The following is an 18,242-nucleotide window of genomic DNA, read 5'->3' as shown; positions in this document are numbered from 1 at the left end:
AAACTTTGAAACAAAATGTTAACATTCATAACTTGAGTGACCTTACATTCAAAATGATTTACAATTACACCTTTGGGCTTCTGTGTCTGATTCGAAGTAGCAGATTTTCCTCTCTCATCCTTTTTCATCCTTGTGGCCAATCTAAGAAACAATAATGGAAATTTCTATATACAGAGCTCAATTATAGTAAAAGCTGTTGAGAAAACCAGAAGTATACACAAACTGAACATTTATTCAATTTTTACATGTCCACATCTGTTGACTCTAACTCAAGCTAAGGCATTTTTTCTGTGAGTGATCACCTAGCCATTCAGTCTTTGGGTAACCACCTCCCTATACATGATAGAGATGTACACAAAAAGAAGTAAGATGACAAAGAAATCGTCCATGAAACCCAGGAGGCCAAAAAGTGCTTCAGGGAGGATGTCGAGGGGTGATGCCAGGTAGGTGATGGCAGCAACAAGGCAGAGAAGAATTCGAATCCTGAACATCCAGAAGAGGCCACCCATGGAAAACATCTCTCTAAAGGCGTGACGCAGCAGGGTGGGGACATCACGCAGTCTGTCCATATACTAAAGCAAAGACAGAGAAGAGTGTAAAGAGTTGGTTCTAAAAATAGATAATGTAGTTATTTAAGTCACATCTACTGCTGCATAGGTAGGTGTCTGGATAAAGTATACTCACAGATCTTGGCTGTCCAGAAAACCTACGGTTGTAATCATTAATGTCTCTTAATATAAGCAGAGGTTCTGCCTCACCATCCTGCACCCTCTGAGGACCGACTTGATCATGAAATAGTGGGAAGAGTAAAGTTACCTGGAGAGTGAAAGTTGAAAAAAGTCAATAAATACTAAAAATTATATGGATCAATATGCAACATGCATTATGTGTCTCACCATCTGTCTGCAGATGGGGCAGTTAATGGCCCCCAGCCAGGTGCCATACCTCCAGTAGGCTATGAGGCAGGTGCCTAACCAAAAAGATGGAAAGATGGCCTATGAGTGCTATTGCTAACGTTCTATTTTAGTAATGTGGGGGTTTGTGAGTGAGTTCTATCTTAACTGAAATTTTGTGTTTTTAAAAGGGTTTAAATTGTTCCTGTTTTAACAAAATGTACCAAAATCTTTATCTCATTCATAGTCTCACCACAGAACAGATGGCCACAGTTGGTTTCCACAGGCAGAACAGCCTGCTGTAAACATACAGGACACGACATGTCTGTGTAATACTGCTGCCTGGCCTCTGGCTGAGGATTTTCATCCTGATAACAAAGAAATGAAACACATATTAAACTTAAGCTATGAAACACCGGTCATGTGTAAAGCCAGTCAGCAAATGGTATGGTTACAATTTATAAATATATACAGTAAATGTGGCCAATTCATTTGAAATAACCTTTTGCAACTTCCTGTTTGTTTGCCACCACATATTTTTGACCTACTCACCTAAAATTTCTACTCCTTACCTGCTCTGTTTGCAGCTGCTGTCGGACGGCTCGAACGTGCTCCTGGTTCTCAGGGTGAATGTTTTGCTGCTCTTCTCTGCAACGGTGAAAAGACGCACATTTTAGAACACTACTATATATATATATATATATATATATATATATATATATATAAAGGTTTTTGAGGAATTCATTTTTAACATCTTTTAACATCGTTTTTACCTGCAGAGCAGAGTGAGGAGACCTACAAGAAAGGCGACACTGAGCGCCACGACAAATATGACTTGGTTGCTGACGCCCTCGATGAGGGTGTCCTCATCTTGGATCAGGTAGTCCACGTCCCCGCATTGATTGTCCTCCATCACCCACACTCATAGCCTACAACTCTGTAAAACAAAGGAGAAGAAAGTAGTTTCAGATCATTATTAAGGGATTTCCTCCATCACAAAAGTGACCAAATTCCAAATGATTGAGTGACTGCATTATTATATTTCCATGAATGTCTCCTATAAATATATAGGATGTGAAGCTAGCCACATGCTCTCTGGAGCACCAGCACCTACAAGCAGGCTATTAAATTAACGTAAATGTAAAGTGCAGCAAAACATTTGCACCACTAGAACATCTAAACTTGCCAAAGAAGGTTAATTAGACGATTTAGATTTTATTTCATCTAAATACTCACCACGCCTTCTGTTTGCTCTCCTGGCTCTGCTAAATAACACTGTCTTAAATCACCTGACTAACCAAGTTTAGCTGGCTTTGACTGGCTAGGTGCTGTAACACGCTTGTAAATACAGCTACTGTTAAGATCTGACGTCCTGTACTTTTAGTTTTAAAGACTCCCGCAGTAATTAGTGGCAAAAATACGAGCAACTTTTCTTCTAAAACTGTCATATATTCGGCAGCTTGAACATAACAGCTACTTTTCTGACTAGCTAACCAAAGACCATCTTAATTCCGGTTTGCAGCAGCGATGACCAGCCAAACAGTAGCTGACAGTAAAGACACATGAGCACAACCGCGCTAATACTGTCCACGTAAACAACTACTAAACTGCATTGCACTGCATTGCAAGACAGGACGTGATGAAAGACCTCACCTACCTATAATAAGTTCACCACTCGAGAATCGCTCTATAAAAAAAATGACAGTGTAGATTCCATCTGCTCTACGGCGACATTTTATTTCCAGCAATGACAGATGTTAAAACTCAGGCAAAACACCACGTCCCTCGAGCATAGCTAGTAAAGCTCTTAACGGTCTAAAGCTGCTTTAGCTTTCATTCTGATGTTTTCTGTCAGATTCTGTTTCCTCATTTCTTCTTCGTCGTTTTGATAAACCCCCTTCGGCGTTCTGTCGCCCCACCGGAGCGCAGTCAAATATTTATTTATAGTACAAATACATGAATTAATTGATAAATAAAATGCGACCATGGTTTAAATGTAACAATAGAAATATAACTCTTAATGTACAATAATTCTGTATGTGATTAAATTAAATTTGCATTGTGGCCAGTAGGTGGAAGTAGTGACACGAACGACATACTGGTCCTTAACAGCAGAAGAAGAAGCTCTGAGGCAGGCAGCAGTACATATAACATTACAAGCTAACTTTAGCGGCAAAAGGCATATAAGTTCGTCACAACCTTTTTTAATTGAGGCAGAATGCCTCGCTATGCACAGCTAGTGATGGGCCCGGCTGGTAGCGGTAAGGTAAGTTACCAGACAATCATTTACACGATCTGAAATGCTTTATTATGCTACAAGGCTAACTAAATATGCTAAAGCATGGGGCTGTCCTGTGTTCATACACCACACATTTCAGTTGTTGTTTATGTATATACGGTGGTGTTTCATTTCAGAGTACTTACTGCTCCACCATCGTCGAGCAATCAGAAGCCTTGAACCGTTCGATTCAGGTGGTTAACCTGGACCCAGCAGCTGAGCACTTTCAATATCCTGTCATGGCAGGTGAATGCAGTATATTTAGTTCATTAACACAAACAGAAAGGCTGTTTGATGGTAATCAGCTGTGTTTGCAATGTTTTTACCAGTTTTATCAAGTTTTTTTGCATGCTTCAATGGCCAGAGATAATATGTGAATATTTATTGTTTGCTTACACATTTAATATGTTAATGTTATTGTTACTCTCTCCTTAGACATCCGTGAGCTCATCCAGGTGGATGATGTGATGGAGGATGCTTCTCTCAGATTTGGCCCGAATGGAGGCCTTGTTTTCTGTATGGAGTACTTTGCCAACAACTTTGATTGGCTAGAGGAAAGTCTGGGGCATGTTGAAGATGACTACATATTGTTTGATTGCCCAGGTAAATGTCAGAGGGGAAACATATTAGGGCAATTTTTTTTATACAAAAGTGTGGACCAAAAGTTTCTGTAGGGAGCTAGATTTGGTCTGTTCTGTGTAGGAAAGCATCTATACAAATACAGTTTATTATTATTATTATTATTATTATTATTATTATTATTACAGTCTGGAAAAGCTGTGACATGAAACTGTTTTGACAAGTTGGTTATTTTTATAGGACAGATTGAGCTTTACACACACCTCCCTGTGATGAAGCAGCTGGTGGAGCAGCTTCAGCAGTGGGAATTTCGGGTTTGTGGGGTATTTCTGGTAGATTCACAGTTCATGGTGGAGTCTTTTAAGGTAACAATCTCTGTCCTCTGGTATTTGTTTTTCTTAAACACTCATTTGCACTTAATATAATAAGTCTCACATTATTTTGTTATAGTTTATTTCAGGTGTCATGGCAGCCCTGAGTGCCATGGTTTCATTAGAAATTCCTCAAGTAAACATCATGACAAAAATGGACCTGCTTAGTCCCAAAGCCAAGAAGGAAATCGAAAAGTAAGCTTCATATGACCAAAGTACTGTGTTAAGGTTACAGGAATCCTACAACACAATCCTTTTTGTGTTTTGTTTTTTTTTTTTTTTTTTTTTACAAGGTACCTTGATCCAGACATGTACTCGATGATGGAAGATAGCTCTGATACCATCAGAAGCACAAAGTTCAAGAAGCTAACACAAGCTATTTGTGGTTTGGTAAGTCAGGTCATTGATCTGATACTGTGTTCAGTTTTGGATCAGATTCTTGAGTTTTATAACAACACAGTTTTTCTTTGTGTATCCAGATTGATGACTACAGCATGGTAAGATTCCTCCCTTTTGACCGCACAGATGAGGAAGGCATTAACATAGTGATGCAACACATTGACTTCTCCATACAGTATGGTGAGGACCTGGAGTTCAAGGAGCCAAAGGTAAGGACACAAATATAAAGAAATTAAATTAAGTATGACCAAACAATGTGAAAAATAATCAAATTTCATTCACTGAGTATTGTTGTTTCACTGCTTCTTCCACAGGAGGTTGAGGAAGAGCCGGCTAACATAAATTATGATGAACTTTTTCAAGACAAGTGAACAGCTGAGGATCAATGTAAGCTGGAGATACTGTTAAAAACGGACTCTGGTCGAGAAAGCTGAAGAGTTCCACAATTGCATGGACTGCATTGGACATCATTGTATAATGTTTCGTCTGTTTTTATGTTTCTGTTTTGAAGACTCAAGATTTGAAAACTCATTGTTTCTCAGTATTTTACGAAAGTGAAGACATTATAAATACATATAATAATGCTATATTTTTAAATAAAATACAACAAAATCGACTTCCCTGTGTGTGCATAATTCTGGCATGTTACCGCCCCCACGTGGCTGCTATGCTACATGACACGTAGCCACTTCCTGTATAGCTGAAGGGTGGGACAGGAGGAAGTATCGTCTTTGCGGTGCTGAAATATTCTTGTCGCTGAGCAGTTGGACTGATATTTATCATTCAACATGCCGGTGAGTGACTGTTACACGATTGTTGACAATCAGAATTGTTTAATTTGCAGTTTACGGCGATATAGCTGCACATAATATCAGCTAAGTGACAGAACGGCCTCCGTGGTAATGTTAGCTTTGGGTCTCTTTAGCATAGTTGACTAGCTGCGTTAGCATTTGCTCGCAATTTATCGATGTCAGACTTGTCACAAATCATTCATTTGCAGTCGTATTTTAATATAAGATGCGTTGTGGTGTAGTATTCGTTGTGTATTTTATTAGCCAAAGTGATGACACATACCTTAAAACTATGGTTGATGTTAGCCGGGATGCTACTGCTGCTATCTGATAGATGGGTGCTTTATACAAAATAAGAGACTTTAACTCTTGTTTTCAGGCGTATCACTCAAACTTGATGGCCACTGAAACCAGGCTGGTGGGGAATATGGCTCTACTTCCCCTCAAAACTCAGTTTAAAGGACCAGCCAGAGGAGACGGTGAGTGTCTATATGATCATTTTACTTACAAAAAGTGTGCGTATACATTCTCTCGACAATAGAAGCGTTTGTGTGTAGATTCCTGGCAATATTCAGTTGCTAAAGTCAGTCTTGAGCGGTTTGTGTACCTTGTTGAAGCACGCTGTTCAGTTCCTGATACTGATGTATCAGCTTGACTTCCTTATATGGCCAGAAGACTGCATCCTGAGGTTCCACTTTTTTATTATTGTCAGCTTGTAATAAGTTGTAAAAAGATTTAGTCTTGCATAATTATTGTAATCGTTTAGCAGATTTCTAATGCGTAAGTAACAAATGTCAGGGTATTTTGTTTTTCAAATTTTCCAAATTTCACAGCAGTCCTTACATCACTGATCAAAATAAGAACAAAAAGATGTGCGTGACCAAAATAGGAAGTGACACTAGACACTGCTTGAAATCATTATGTGTATATAATTGTATCTATTGATACCTCATTTTATTTCAGGCATTGAGTCTGACATCATTGATGAGGCCATCTATTACTTCAAGGCCAATGTCTTCTTTAAGAACTATGAAATCAAGGTAAAATATTTATATTTAATATTCTTATTTAAAGTGATGTTTGTTCATTAATCTCTCGGTGTTCATCTTCTTTCCATTTGTGGTACAAACTTAAATAAAAAGTTTCATGTATTTAAAAAAAAGAAAAAAAAAGAAGCTGAAACATTTTGTGCCTGTCGACACACGTCCCCTGGCTTGCTTATACTCGTCCCTTCAGGGATGAAGTTCTCTCATAGCTTTTTAAGAATTTAAACTGTTCAGTCTTTCAGATCTCGGCCTGCATAAAAACACAATGACATTACAATGCTTAAATGTTAAGATTATAATGTGTGTTTTTCTGTATTTTTTTTCCAGAATGAGGCTGACAGGACACTGATCTATGTCACACTCTACATTTCTGAATGCCTTAAGAGGCTACAGAAGGTAAATTAACTGCTGTGGATATTTGGGCTAGGTGCATTAAGACAGCTTATCTAACCATCTGTATTGGCCCCTTATAGTGCAGCTCCAGGAGCCAGGGGGAGAAAGAAATGTACACTCTGGGCATCACTAACTTTCCCATTCCTGGAGAACCTGGCTTCCCTCTTAATGCCATGTATGCTAAACCTGCTAATAAGCAGGAGGAAGGTAAGAACCATAATTAAAAACCTAGATTTTCCTATGTGCATAAAAAGGTAAACCAAGAAAGAAAAGCAAGATATTAAGATAAAATGAGCATCAAGGTATGTCTGATATTTAATACATTTATATGGATTTATATCACAAACTAACTAAAGGCTTCCCTTGTATCCCTCTTATGTTTCAACTAAGTCCCAGTGGTCATATTAAGCCAAAAATAGCAATGCTGACCAGGGCCACGTCACCTTAGAAGGTCTAAGAAAGTGCAGTTTGATACTTATGTGCTGTCCCTCAAACACACACCTACAGTGTCAGCACTGTTGGTGATGAATCTCAGGGAAAGTGCACCTGAATATTTAATCATCTCTTAACTTTAGGGGTTTACTAAAGTAGCTCAGTATCTTAAGTTAGGCTGTACAATGAGTCCTAACTGATGTGTTCCAAGCTGCTTTCATTACACCTTTTTTTCAGAGACTATGAGGGCTTACCTCCAGCAGATCCGCCAGGAGACAGGCCTGAGACTATGTGATCGAGTGTTTGACCCTCAAACAGACAAACCCAGCAAAGTGAGTCTTACATCCTCTGGAAACAAAAGCTATGCACTAGAAATTTCAGGTCTTCAGACATAACTAGTAAGGTGGATTGATCCTTCCAGCTTCTTCAATCTTATCACCTCTGTTCAAGTAATGGATTTCAAGGCCAGTGTTGTCTTTGTTAGGCAACATCGGCCTTGAGGAAAACAGGAACAGAAAGTTGATATAAGGGTGTGTAGTGTAGTAGTCTAGGATACACGCTAGTTGCTATCCACAGCCATAATTCTGAATATACTGTGCATCACTGCGATTCTTTTTTTGGTTCTTTTTTTGAAGTTAATTTGAATGTCAATGTTTGTTTCTTGCAGTGGTGGGTGTGCTTTGTCAAGAAGCAGTTCATGAACAAAAGTCTGTCAGCTCCTGGACAGTGAATGACTGAGGATCCACGGTTTCTGTTGTGTACTTGTAAGAATGGATGGATACATTTTAGGAGAGGTTTTTGCCTTTGTGTTAAGATTTTATACTCTTGGAGTTCAAAATATGTCTTCACATGTCTGGATGTTTGTCATATTGAGCCGGTGCTCAGTTCAATAAAGCAATCAATGAGACTGAAAAGTAATAGAGTACTTATTTTTCATTGCACCTTTAACAAAGCATGATGCAACTTGATATTTCAGTAATGTGTAGGTGAAGAACGAAGACTAGCAGCAGACACATGTTTACCAGATAATGCCCAAACTGAGCTTTATTACTGGTTTTCACAATCTACCATTCATTAACCTGAATATAACTGCATACCTCTGTCATCAAAAACTGTCCATGCTACTGTAACCACAAGAGTTCTGCTACATGTTGAGGGTGATAGTCTGTTTACTGCCAAACTATCACAACATATTTCTCCCATTAAAGCAGGAGAAGGCAGCTGTAGTTCAAGGTCAAATGTGTAGCACACTTAGAATGTGTCTTGTCTTTTGGTGTTATGGATCTCAGGGGTCCTCAGATCCATTTGTTACTAATTTCTTTCTTTGTCCATCAAAGTTAAGGCAGTGGTGAGTTATGTTTTTTTTTTTTTTTACATTAAGGAAAGAGGAAGCATTTGGGAGGTGCTTCCATCTCCTCGATGGCTCAGTGTGGCAAGCTTAAAACAAACAAAAAAAGACGGCAAGTATTTTAAAATACCCTCACTCCAAATAAATATGTAAATATAAAGTACCCTTTTCCCCCAAATACCTGATGGGTATGTACATAACACAACAAACTAACAGACTGTATAATCAACTGTAAAAAGAGCAAAAAGGTGGTTGTCCACTGGTTTGAGTTTTGGCAAAAACAAATATCAACTGCAAAAAAAAAGGCTGTAGAAAACAGCCAAAAGTCTGAAAATATTTGCTGCTCCTGTGTGTCCTGTGTTTCTGCATTGGTGAAGTTCTTCTAGCTGACCAGGTGTAACTAGTTATCCAGTTTTCTGTGTAGTTCCAACCTGTAAAAAAAAAGATTTCACTTTAGTCATCCTTTCTGCTTATTTCAGCACAGTGCCACTTTCTGTTTTACAAGGAAAAGTGTCACCTAGCAACAGTGACTTCACAGGGTTAGCCATTCTTCAGTACAGTACAATGTGTACAATTATACCCTGTTAAACCCTTCAATGAGTGATTGTACCTACTGCAGTGTTGACTGGGGTGAAGCTTCAGTCAAAAGCCATTTCTTGACTCCTTCGCACACAGCGGGCCACCTTTTTCTTAAAAACTCCTGCAGGGTCCTCTCTCCATTCTTTCTGCAAGATTGAACATATACAACAATCATATTTACAACCCTGAACCTTTACTTCCTCCTGGTTGTCTTTTGTCTACTTCTTGGCCATGCAATTTATTCAGAAATTTCATAGCACAGCTGGTTTTAGAATGCATTGATTTCCCACCTATCAATAGTCCACATTATTTAGCCCACTTGTTGCTATTAGAACGATTTGTGTGTGTCACATGCCAAATCCAGTGCCATCAACAATGGTTGCTGCTTGATGGAGAAGAGTCCCATCAGTTACCAACAGAGAGACCATGACTGAATTACAAGATCCTACCAGAAAACGATCTTATATTATAATTATTTATTATATATTTTCTGTTACTGATGCTTGACTGGGGCAGGAGCCAAGATACCTATGACTAGTTCTCAGTAATTTTACCTGTAATCAATTCCTATTGTACCCCATTTCCACCCACTGTAGGCACTTACAGCTGCATCCACATTGGCAGGAGAATCTCCATTGGGGTCTGCCAGCATGGAGATGACGCTTATCATGATGGTCTCCACTGTGTGAATTGGTAGCCACCGCTCCTCAGGCTTCTCATAGCCATATTTGTCCTCACCGGGTTCATGCAGGATCGAAATGCAAACATCGCCATTCTTTGCCACTTTTAGAAAAGAGGAATGTTGAGGAAACTTAGTTAAACTAGAACAGTTAAAATTATGAAGCCAGTATGGAAACTAATGTTTAACAGCAGCCAGGAGCGACCACTGTTGATGAGTTATTGATGATGTAAAAATGATTCTTAGTCTGTCTTTATCTAAGTTGACTCCAACTCCTTTAGCCATTCCTAAATTAGTTACACAAGTGGAAAGACTTATTAAGAGAATCAGATTCTATACAATTTGAAATTTGGTAATCAATGGCATATTTGTTCCTACCATTTGGATGCCAGATTTCTGTGATGAACTTCATCTTGGGAGGTCTTAGAGGATAGTCACGTGGAAAAGTTAAGATGGCTTTGAAAAAACCTCCCTCACTGCAAATAAGAAACAGAGAACAGTGATGAGTTTCACTCCACACATTTCAGTGAAGACAACTTGGAAGAGATGATTTTCCTCACAATAACGTGTCTTGAGGTCCGATGACGACCACTTCCCACTGGTAGATGTTATCATCGTCCACAAGACCGGCAGAAAAGCCCTCCACTGGGTTCTTGTTGAGTTCTGAAATATTAGGATCATAAAAAAATTCTTAAACTAGTATCACCTTAGGCTGAGAGCAAACATGACAATATATTATTGACAACACAATCTTATGGTGAAGTAACTCCAGGAAAAGCTAACACGTGCAATGGCCTGTGTCTTCCTTTTGAAATAATAATTATTGAGCAACAACAGCTAGCTTACAGTCATATCTCCGCTACCAGCTGTCTGACACGCTATCTATACACGTGCACTTCAACCTTACTGTAGTAACAACACACACTCACAAAGTAACACATCCACCAAATGAAACACGGCGTCTGTTTTAACAGAACTCACAATATCCAGCAAAAGATGTAGCAAGTAAAAATGCTAGCGTTTTAAGCTTGATAGCAACTTAGCAACTCACCTGCTAATTGTTTACGTAGTAACAACGAAGACTGTTCCGTCATTTTATACCTTATATCTTTTCAGTAACGTACTGATAAACGACAATTAACTGTCAGCACTTATGACAGAAGTTTAGAAAGTTAAGAACACCGTCCACGTTTTCTCGGCTCTCTGACAACACCAACATGAGTCAATCAAGAAAAATGATCAGACAAAGTTGTGGGACTAATTTCACCCTCAGTGGAACCTGTCAGGCTCGTTACGTTTCAAGGAGAGTGCCGTACGTACTCCGGTCAACTGAGAGCTCAGGTCATGTCTGAAACAACGGGGTTAAGATTAGGATTAGGAATTACTTTTTAAATCCCCGTAGGGAAATGAGGTCGTAATACCAGCAGAATATCAAAAAAACAAGCAAAGAACAATAAATACAATATATACAGGAAAAAAAATCCATGTACTATATACATAATTTATTAAGTAATGTATTAGTCCAAGTCTGTCTGCTGCCAGACGGCAGTAATTACTTCCTGTACCGTTCCTTAGAGCAGCGGGGCCTGGCTGTTACTTTGGATAGAGGAGCTGCAGAGCCAAATGCACTGCCTGCAAGGCCTGACCCGGGGAATTAAAACGATCACGCTAACTTTTCTTCTTCGCGTGGTTTTGCGGCAGGCTCCACTCTGATTGGTGCGTTTCTGCTCTAGGCGTTTGTGATGAATTTCAGATTAAGATTAAGATTAATCATTACTTTATTAATCCCTGTAAGGAAATTGGGCTTGCATAGGGAATTTGTGTACATAATTTGTGCGAATGACATTTTTACTCATGACCACTACTAGGTATATGATACCATTCAATTGATTTATACATTCAGAGTCAATCCAAGGCAGTTGAAATATTGATCTTGATTATTCTTATTAATTATACCTTTTTAATTACTTTTGCACGTTTAATTGCTTTACATTGTGGTGCAGCTGAATAAGAAAAAAATATATAATAATAATAATATAATTATTGCTCTGTCTACTGGTGCCATACAGCATACCCACGATAAATGTCATGGTATTAATTTTATTTGCATAGTATTATAGTATAGCATAATATTTGCATAGTATTTTCCAGCGTATGTGAATACTGAATTTATATGTGTATGTATGGAAACCTTATACACTTAATATGCAGAAAACGTTTTCTCAGAATTTTAAAATTACCACCTAAATTTAGCGCCTGTGTGACATCGCTGCTAAATTGGAATCCTGCAGCTATAATAATGCCCATAGTTTCAGAGTGAATCATTCAGGAACAACAGCAATGGGTGTAATGTCTCCATAATTTGGTGGCATTCAGGCATGTAAATAAAGCACAGCTTTGGCATTTCACATCCGAGCTTGTTTCATGTGACACCTGCAGTGATGCACCTATTGTTCTCTAAGTTGCAATTTAATTATAATGTTTACAGATGCAGCCATTCAAGCTTCTTTTTCCAGGAGCAAAACACATAGCCCACAAAGCAGGAGGTCTGATCTGACTGCCGATAAATCTCTGCTATCTGATTATTGCCACACATATAGTGCCTTTGGATCTCTTTCATTTTAAATGATCACTTTGCCTCCCCACCTGCTCCAGCAGCAGTCCTAGCTTCCATGTTTTCCTATACTTGGCTTTCTTCTTCTTATGCTCCTCAATACAGTTTTGTTAAAAGCTTTAAATTGACTCCAGGCTTGACCAAAGATCATCCTCCTTGCAGTGCAAAGACTGCTCTCTTACTTGCAGTTGTTAGAGTACCGTAGCAGCTGAAAAATAATCTCATGTATTAGAAATCCATTTGCACGCTCAATACTGAACGTTCCGTGGATCTTTTCTGTGACCTCATCATACTTTAAAGTTTCCACTATTTCACAGTATTTGAGGCTTCAGGTGCTGCAGGTTGTTTGACCTTTCTTCACCTGTTTCTTAGGCATAAATATGTAGTACTGTACTCTCCTACACATCACCACCTACACATCACCATTATATGGTATTGACATTTTAAACATTTTAAATATTTACATTCTTAACTTTTTATGATCTTAAACATTGTGTAGGCCGAATTTCAGTTGGCCTAACATATATAAATAACCACAGACCCTACAATTTAGCAGATTTAATCATAGTTTTCTGTCTTTATTCCTTGAACTATCTACAATATTGTATGTTTAATTGCTCCATATTGTGCTGCAGCTGGATAATATCAACAGTTTGCTGAATGTTCTGCCCACTTGTGTCAAATTATGCAACATACCCACACTAAATGTCATGGTATTGAATTTATTTACATACTGACTGACATCTTCTGTCAGCGGGTCTCCGATGCTTTTCCTTTATGTATTTGTGCAGCTGCTCTACATCAACTTGAGACCTCTACGGGAACTTTTTTCTGCTTCTTCAACCAGCACTCCGGTAACCTCAGGTCTTTTACTGACTTGTTTGTTTTTTGCCCACAGGCACCCTTCATGAACACAGAGAGACTGCAGTTTTCTTTTAATCAAATATGTATCAGGAGGAGCTTCTGCTTGGATTGGTGTTGAAGGTGGTATTTTCTTGTACATCCACAGATCCTGCTGTCCTGTTTAGGTCCTTTTCTTAGGTCTTTGCATACACTCATTCACCATTCTTGTGGACTACAGAAGTACAACTAACACCCAAGATCACAAGCTTGGATTTGATCATAAAGAGCAGGCATTACATCCATGTATAAGCAGTGGCTCATTGTGCAGCTGTTTGGTTCTCAGTTGATCAGAAACATCCACTCATATTAATGCAGATGTCCGATGTTGACACAAAAAGGTGTCTTTCTGCAGGGTTGTGGGGAGTTGTGGTTGTTTTTAGCTGTGTTTCAGAATGAAACTGCATCACTGCTGTGATCAGTATCAGAAAACAACATTTCATTTTGCTGATTAACTGCTTTGTTGTTGTTAACGCTGCTCCATTGTTTTGTTCATCCACTTTGTTACGGAAGAGGGGGCCAGTGTTGAATAATGCCACCAACAAATGTAGCTGTGTACCTTTATATTTGCATAAGTAAGGAGCATTATTTTCAACAGGAACCATGCTTTCCTTTTTAAATGTTGCATTCAGGACACCAATCCACATATAGTCCTATTACTGGATGCAGTCAGATGTTACATACTTAGGATAAGTAAATACACTATCAACATCATATAATACTCCTTATTGGCCTTCATGCTGGCGGTAAAATAGCTGTCAACTATGCAGTGCAGTATGTTGATGGTTTTGGCCTTGTACTGTGAGGAGAAGCACAGCTTTTACAAATCGTCACATTAGATGCTGCTGTAAGCAAAATGCAGATAAAAAACTCCCTTACAATGCATTTATCTTTTGCAATGAAACAATAAAGAAAGACTAACAGAGCAGTAATAGCTCTGGGGGGAGCAATGTTGCAACATATATTTTATAGCAGAATGTAATAGAGCTTTTGGGAAATGCGGTCTTAACTCTGAGCACTAACAATACTTTTGGCATAAGACAGAAGCTATACTGAACGTACGCATGCTACTCTCCCTCTGTATTAAGTAATGATGCTATTAAATGCTGTGTCATTAGGCTATGATATAGGACATTGATGCTAAAATTGCTGCATGCATTTGCTCCTGCATGTATTTCCAAAGGCTGCTGCGAAACCAGAGGGGGAAAAGATATAGAGTCGCAGTCGGTAGCTAATGGAAGGTAATTCGTTGCATTGATTAGAGGTGTCTCATTGCTGTTCTTAGGTCAAAACCACATTGGGGTATGCTAATGGAACACATGGAGAAAGTGAATGAGATGCTGACCCTTATCTCTGTATTTTTTCCTATAAAATGGAGGATCAGATTTATGTAACAGTGGCGTCAAAACCTGTGTTAGAACTGTACATGTAGAGTAAGCATTAAAAAGTGTAGTGGCAGGTAGTGACTAGCTCTGAGAAATAAATAGTATTTATGTTTCCTTCAGAGCTATAGTAACACCCTATTAACAATGGTTGTTCACACACAGCTTTAAAACACATGGTTTCTTTAGGTCAGGCACTCTGATGCTGCAGCTTTGATATATACATACATACATATATATACATATATATATATGTGTGTGTGTGTGTGTGAATCTATATATATATATATATATATATATATATATATATATATATATATATAGATTCACATATAGATTCACACAGAAACAAGTCCTAGGTTTTTTATGTCTATTTAATCTCTTCACATTCAGGTAATAAAAAATATCTTGAAAGCATGTGTTCGCTGCTGATGGTGCGTCTGTTGGTATTACTGTATCTTTGAATGTTGAAAGGGAATTCAGACAAGTTTCAGCCTTAGGCGCTGCTGCTTTAGAAAACATGGTTCACTTTACTGATCTTTACTGATTTACTGAAGTGCATTTCAACACATTACAATACCATTCAAACTATATTACCTCATCTGGCCAGTGAGTAAAAGCTATTTGGAAGAGCAGGCTCAAAATAAATGTCCATTTTGTTTGTAATCCGGTCTGATACCGATATTGTTGTGCAGTGGAATCTGGGTTTGGAAAGATATTTGTTTCATAGCTGAAGCCAACCTGTAATGTTGTTTGGGTTATACTTGTAAATTTGCACATAAATGAGTGATGGAATAACTCTCAGTATAGAAAACAACATGCAGTAATGAATAACAGTGACCTCTATGAAACTGCAGAATATTGTGGAAGCAGAAAGTCACTGTCATGGTGCTGAAGCAATTAAGGAAAAGGTTGTTACTACTGTTGCACTGAGAGCTGGTGGGATTACTCGCTCTCTTGGGACTATGCTTGTTCTAAAAGGGTCACAACGATTCACTGCCTGGAACCAGCGGCATGTTTTTTTTTTCACAGGCCTGTAGGGAGTTTGAACTTCATACACCTTATTATTTAGGAACCAAGCGAAGTAATTAATGGATTAAAACCTCAGAGGAACAGAGATTATGTGCTCGCCTCAGCCATCTGTTTTTGAACGTGTGACACACATGTTGATTATTTCCAAGAAATTTGCAAAATACATGGTAAACTATTGATTGTAGCGACCCTTTGGCCTGTCCTGAGGTGGTGTGAGGTGTATCTGAGTAAGTACAGCTCATCTTCACCAGAAACTGGAAGAGAGAGGATCTAAATCAACACAAACCATCTTTGATGGTTGAAAATATTATTTTTAAATTTGGTTTAGTACAAAATGCAGACATCACATGAGCCAGTGACAATGCTGCACTCTTTTTTTAAGGAGAGTTTGTTGTTGTGTAGACATTTCGGACACTACTCACATCATTGTGTCATTGCTGTCACATAATTAAAAAGTGGTGCATCGCTGCCAGCTAAATAAATATTGAACATGTTGAATGACAGTACATTTTGCTAATGTAGTGCCCATTGGTTGTACACTACTGCCCGTAATGCATTGTAGGTCACACTGAGGTCATTATATAGTAGAGTCTAAAACTGACAAACACACTATATAGTGCACTCTACAGTGAGTGAGGGGTGATACTGGACACAACCAGAGAGGAGGTTTCTGAGTGCAATAACTGGAGGTTATGGCTATAACCATGGTTCTCTGATTAGCATGAGTGAGTGTCTCACTATGGGAGAACGCCCCCTGCGTGATCCCGACAGAAGCTTTAATTACACTACACCAGCCCTTGGGGCTGGTATCAGTGACGTCTATGTCAGGAGGGACCGCCCTCCTCCTATATAATAGGCTGACATAGCTTCAGTCGCCATTCAAACAAGCTCACCTCTTCCTCGCTTCCATAGCAAGGAGGGTGGTCTGGTGAGACACTCACTCATGCTAATCAGAGAACCATGGTTATAGCCATAACCTCCAGTTCTCTTTCATAGCATTCGTTTCGTGTCTCACTATGGGAGAAATACTGACTCCCGGATTGCCAGACATGCCTGTAAAAATGACAACTGTCCCAGAGGGGCCTCACGAAGAGTGGGTTGTACCCCGTGAAAACCCTACCCCAAGAACTGAATGTGCCAGGGTTGGAACTGTAACATCCAACTTGTAAAACCTAGCAAAAGTGTGGGGTGAAGCCCAACTTGCAGCTGCACAAATTTCCTGGGCTGAAACCCCCTTAAAGAGAGCCCAGGAAGCAGCAAGGCCCCTAGTGGAGTGCGCACGCAGACCAGCAGGAGGCGGAAGACCTTTGGTCGTGTAAGCCAGAGCAATAGCCTCCACAATCCAGTGGGAAAGCCGCTGTTTTGAGACTGGCTTGCCCACACATGGCTTAGCCCAGGACACAAACAACTGGTCACTCTGCCTAACACCCTGAGTCCTGTCCAGATAGGTCCTTAGTGCACGGACCGGACACAGCGTATGCAGACGCCGATGCTCCTCAGAGGAGTAAGGCGGTGGATAAAAAGCAACCAGCTCTATTGGGGAGAGAGACCCAACCACCTTTGGGATAAAGGCTGGGTTAGGCTGCATACTGACCCTCTCGCCCCCTGGTGAAAAATGGGTACAAGCCTCGTGCACAGACAGGGCATGAACCTCACCGACGCGCTTAGCCGAGGCCAAGGCCAGGAGCAGCGCTGTCTTAAGAGATACCACCTTCAAGTCCACCTGATCCAGTGGTTCAAAAGGTGGACCAGAAAGAGCATCCAGCACCGTGGGCAGGTCCCATGACGGCGTAAGAGACCTAGATACCGGCAATTTACGTCGTGCACCTTTCATGAACTGACACACCAGAGGGTGTCGACCCACAGATTTACCATCAAAACCAACATGGCAAGCAGAGATTGCCGCCAGGTACACCTTGATGGTTGAAAAAGATTTTTCCTTCTCAATGAGGTCCTGCAGAAAGGATAAAATCACCCCCACAGAACACTGAAAAGGAATGGCCTGGGACTCCGAGCACCAGCTCTCAAACACTTGCCACTTAAGCCCATACAACTTCCTAGTCGATGAGGCCCTAGCACATTGAATAGTCTCAATGACACTGTTTGGGAGTCCTGTTGAGTTCAGGTTAAACCACTCACGGGCCAGGCCCACAGAGCCAGCCTCTCTGGGTGAGGGTGAAATATTTCCCCTCGTGCCTGGGATAGCAGGTCCCTGCGTAATGGCAGCTGCCAAGGCGTGCCCGCCAGAAGCTGGTAAATCTCCGCCATCCAGTGTTTCGCTGGCCAGTGCGGAGCCACCAGGATTACGACCAGCCCCTTCTCCCTCACTCTGGCCAGAGTTGGAGGGATGAGAGCCACTGGGGGAAAAGCATACAGGAGAGCACGTGGCCACTCGTGTGCCAGTGCATCGATCCCCAGCGGAGCCACTCGGTCGTGCAGGGAGAAGAACAGCGGACACTGGGCATTCTCCGCTGACGCATAAAGGTCCACTGCCGCCCGTCCATACCGCAGCCAAATCTGCTTCAC

The 18,242-nt window shown here is 40.1% G+C and overlaps 4 protein-coding genes across 6 annotated transcripts; 2 read left to right on the top strand and 2 right to left on the bottom strand.

Annotated features, from left to right (window-relative positions):
• Window positions 1-119: 119 nt before the first annotated feature.
• rnf170 (ring finger protein 170) lies at window positions 120-2,772 on the bottom strand. Of its 2 annotated transcripts, none has more exons than XM_028418345.1 (7): window positions 2,551-2,772; window positions 1,667-1,830; window positions 1,466-1,541; window positions 1,147-1,261; window positions 897-970; window positions 685-816; window positions 120-572 (listed from the first exon to the last, which is right to left on the bottom strand). In XM_028418345.1, exons 2-7 carry the CDS (start codon window positions 1,804-1,806, stop codon window positions 303-305), a joined length of 807 nt encoding a protein of 268 aa, XP_028274146.1. In that variant the 5' UTR covers window positions 1,807-1,830; window positions 2,551-2,772; the 3' UTR covers window positions 120-302. The 2 variants fall into 2 exon arrangements, with proteins under 2 accessions (XP_028274146.1, XP_028274145.1); XM_028418344.1 differs by lacking the exon at window positions 2,551-2,772 and adding an exon at window positions 2,130-2,499.
• Window positions 2,773-2,991: 219 nt separating this feature from the next.
• gpn3 (GPN-loop GTPase 3) lies at window positions 2,992-5,136 on the top strand. Its single transcript, XM_028418343.1, has 8 exons — window positions 2,992-3,159; window positions 3,309-3,417; window positions 3,607-3,774; window positions 3,991-4,115; window positions 4,201-4,316; window positions 4,415-4,511; window positions 4,601-4,729; window positions 4,835-5,136. Exons 1-8 carry the CDS (start codon window positions 3,112-3,114, stop codon window positions 4,889-4,891), a joined length of 849 nt encoding a protein of 282 aa, XP_028274144.1. The 5' UTR covers window positions 2,992-3,111; the 3' UTR covers window positions 4,892-5,136.
• Window positions 5,137-5,170: 34 nt separating this feature from the next.
• Window positions 5,171-8,096, top strand: arpc3 (actin related protein 2/3 complex, subunit 3). The gene is made up of 7 exons (XM_028418346.1): window positions 5,171-5,314; window positions 5,691-5,790; window positions 6,275-6,351; window positions 6,685-6,753; window positions 6,831-6,957; window positions 7,420-7,514; window positions 7,850-8,096. The coding sequence occupies exons 1-7, from the start codon at window positions 5,309-5,311 to the stop codon at window positions 7,910-7,912; spliced, it is 537 nt and encodes a 178-aa protein (XP_028274147.1). The 5' UTR covers window positions 5,171-5,308; the 3' UTR covers window positions 7,913-8,096.
• Window positions 8,097-8,465: 369 nt separating this feature from the next.
• LOC114443956 (ubiquitin-conjugating enzyme E2 G1-like) lies at window positions 8,466-11,054 on the bottom strand. Of its 2 annotated transcripts, none has more exons than XM_028418348.1 (6): window positions 10,840-11,054; window positions 10,349-10,451; window positions 10,167-10,264; window positions 9,714-9,892; window positions 9,141-9,255; window positions 8,466-8,961 (listed from the first exon to the last, which is right to left on the bottom strand). In XM_028418348.1, exons 1-5 carry the CDS (start codon window positions 10,880-10,882, stop codon window positions 9,169-9,171), a joined length of 510 nt encoding a protein of 169 aa, XP_028274149.1. In that variant the 5' UTR covers window positions 10,883-11,054; the 3' UTR covers window positions 8,466-8,961; window positions 9,141-9,168. The 2 variants fall into 2 exon arrangements, with proteins under 2 accessions (XP_028274149.1, XP_028274148.1); XM_028418347.1 differs by having other exon boundaries at window positions 9,145-9,255.
• Window positions 11,055-18,242: the final 7,188 nt, after the last annotated feature.

Source organism: Parambassis ranga, chromosome 12 (assembly GCF_900634625.1).
Source record: "Parambassis ranga chromosome 12, fParRan2.1, whole genome shotgun sequence".
In the NCBI taxonomy this organism is placed as follows: domain Eukaryota; kingdom Metazoa; phylum Chordata; class Actinopteri; family Ambassidae; genus Parambassis; species Parambassis ranga.
Note: the sequence above shows the minus strand (reverse complement) of the source record. Positions and strands in the feature narration are given on the sequence as shown.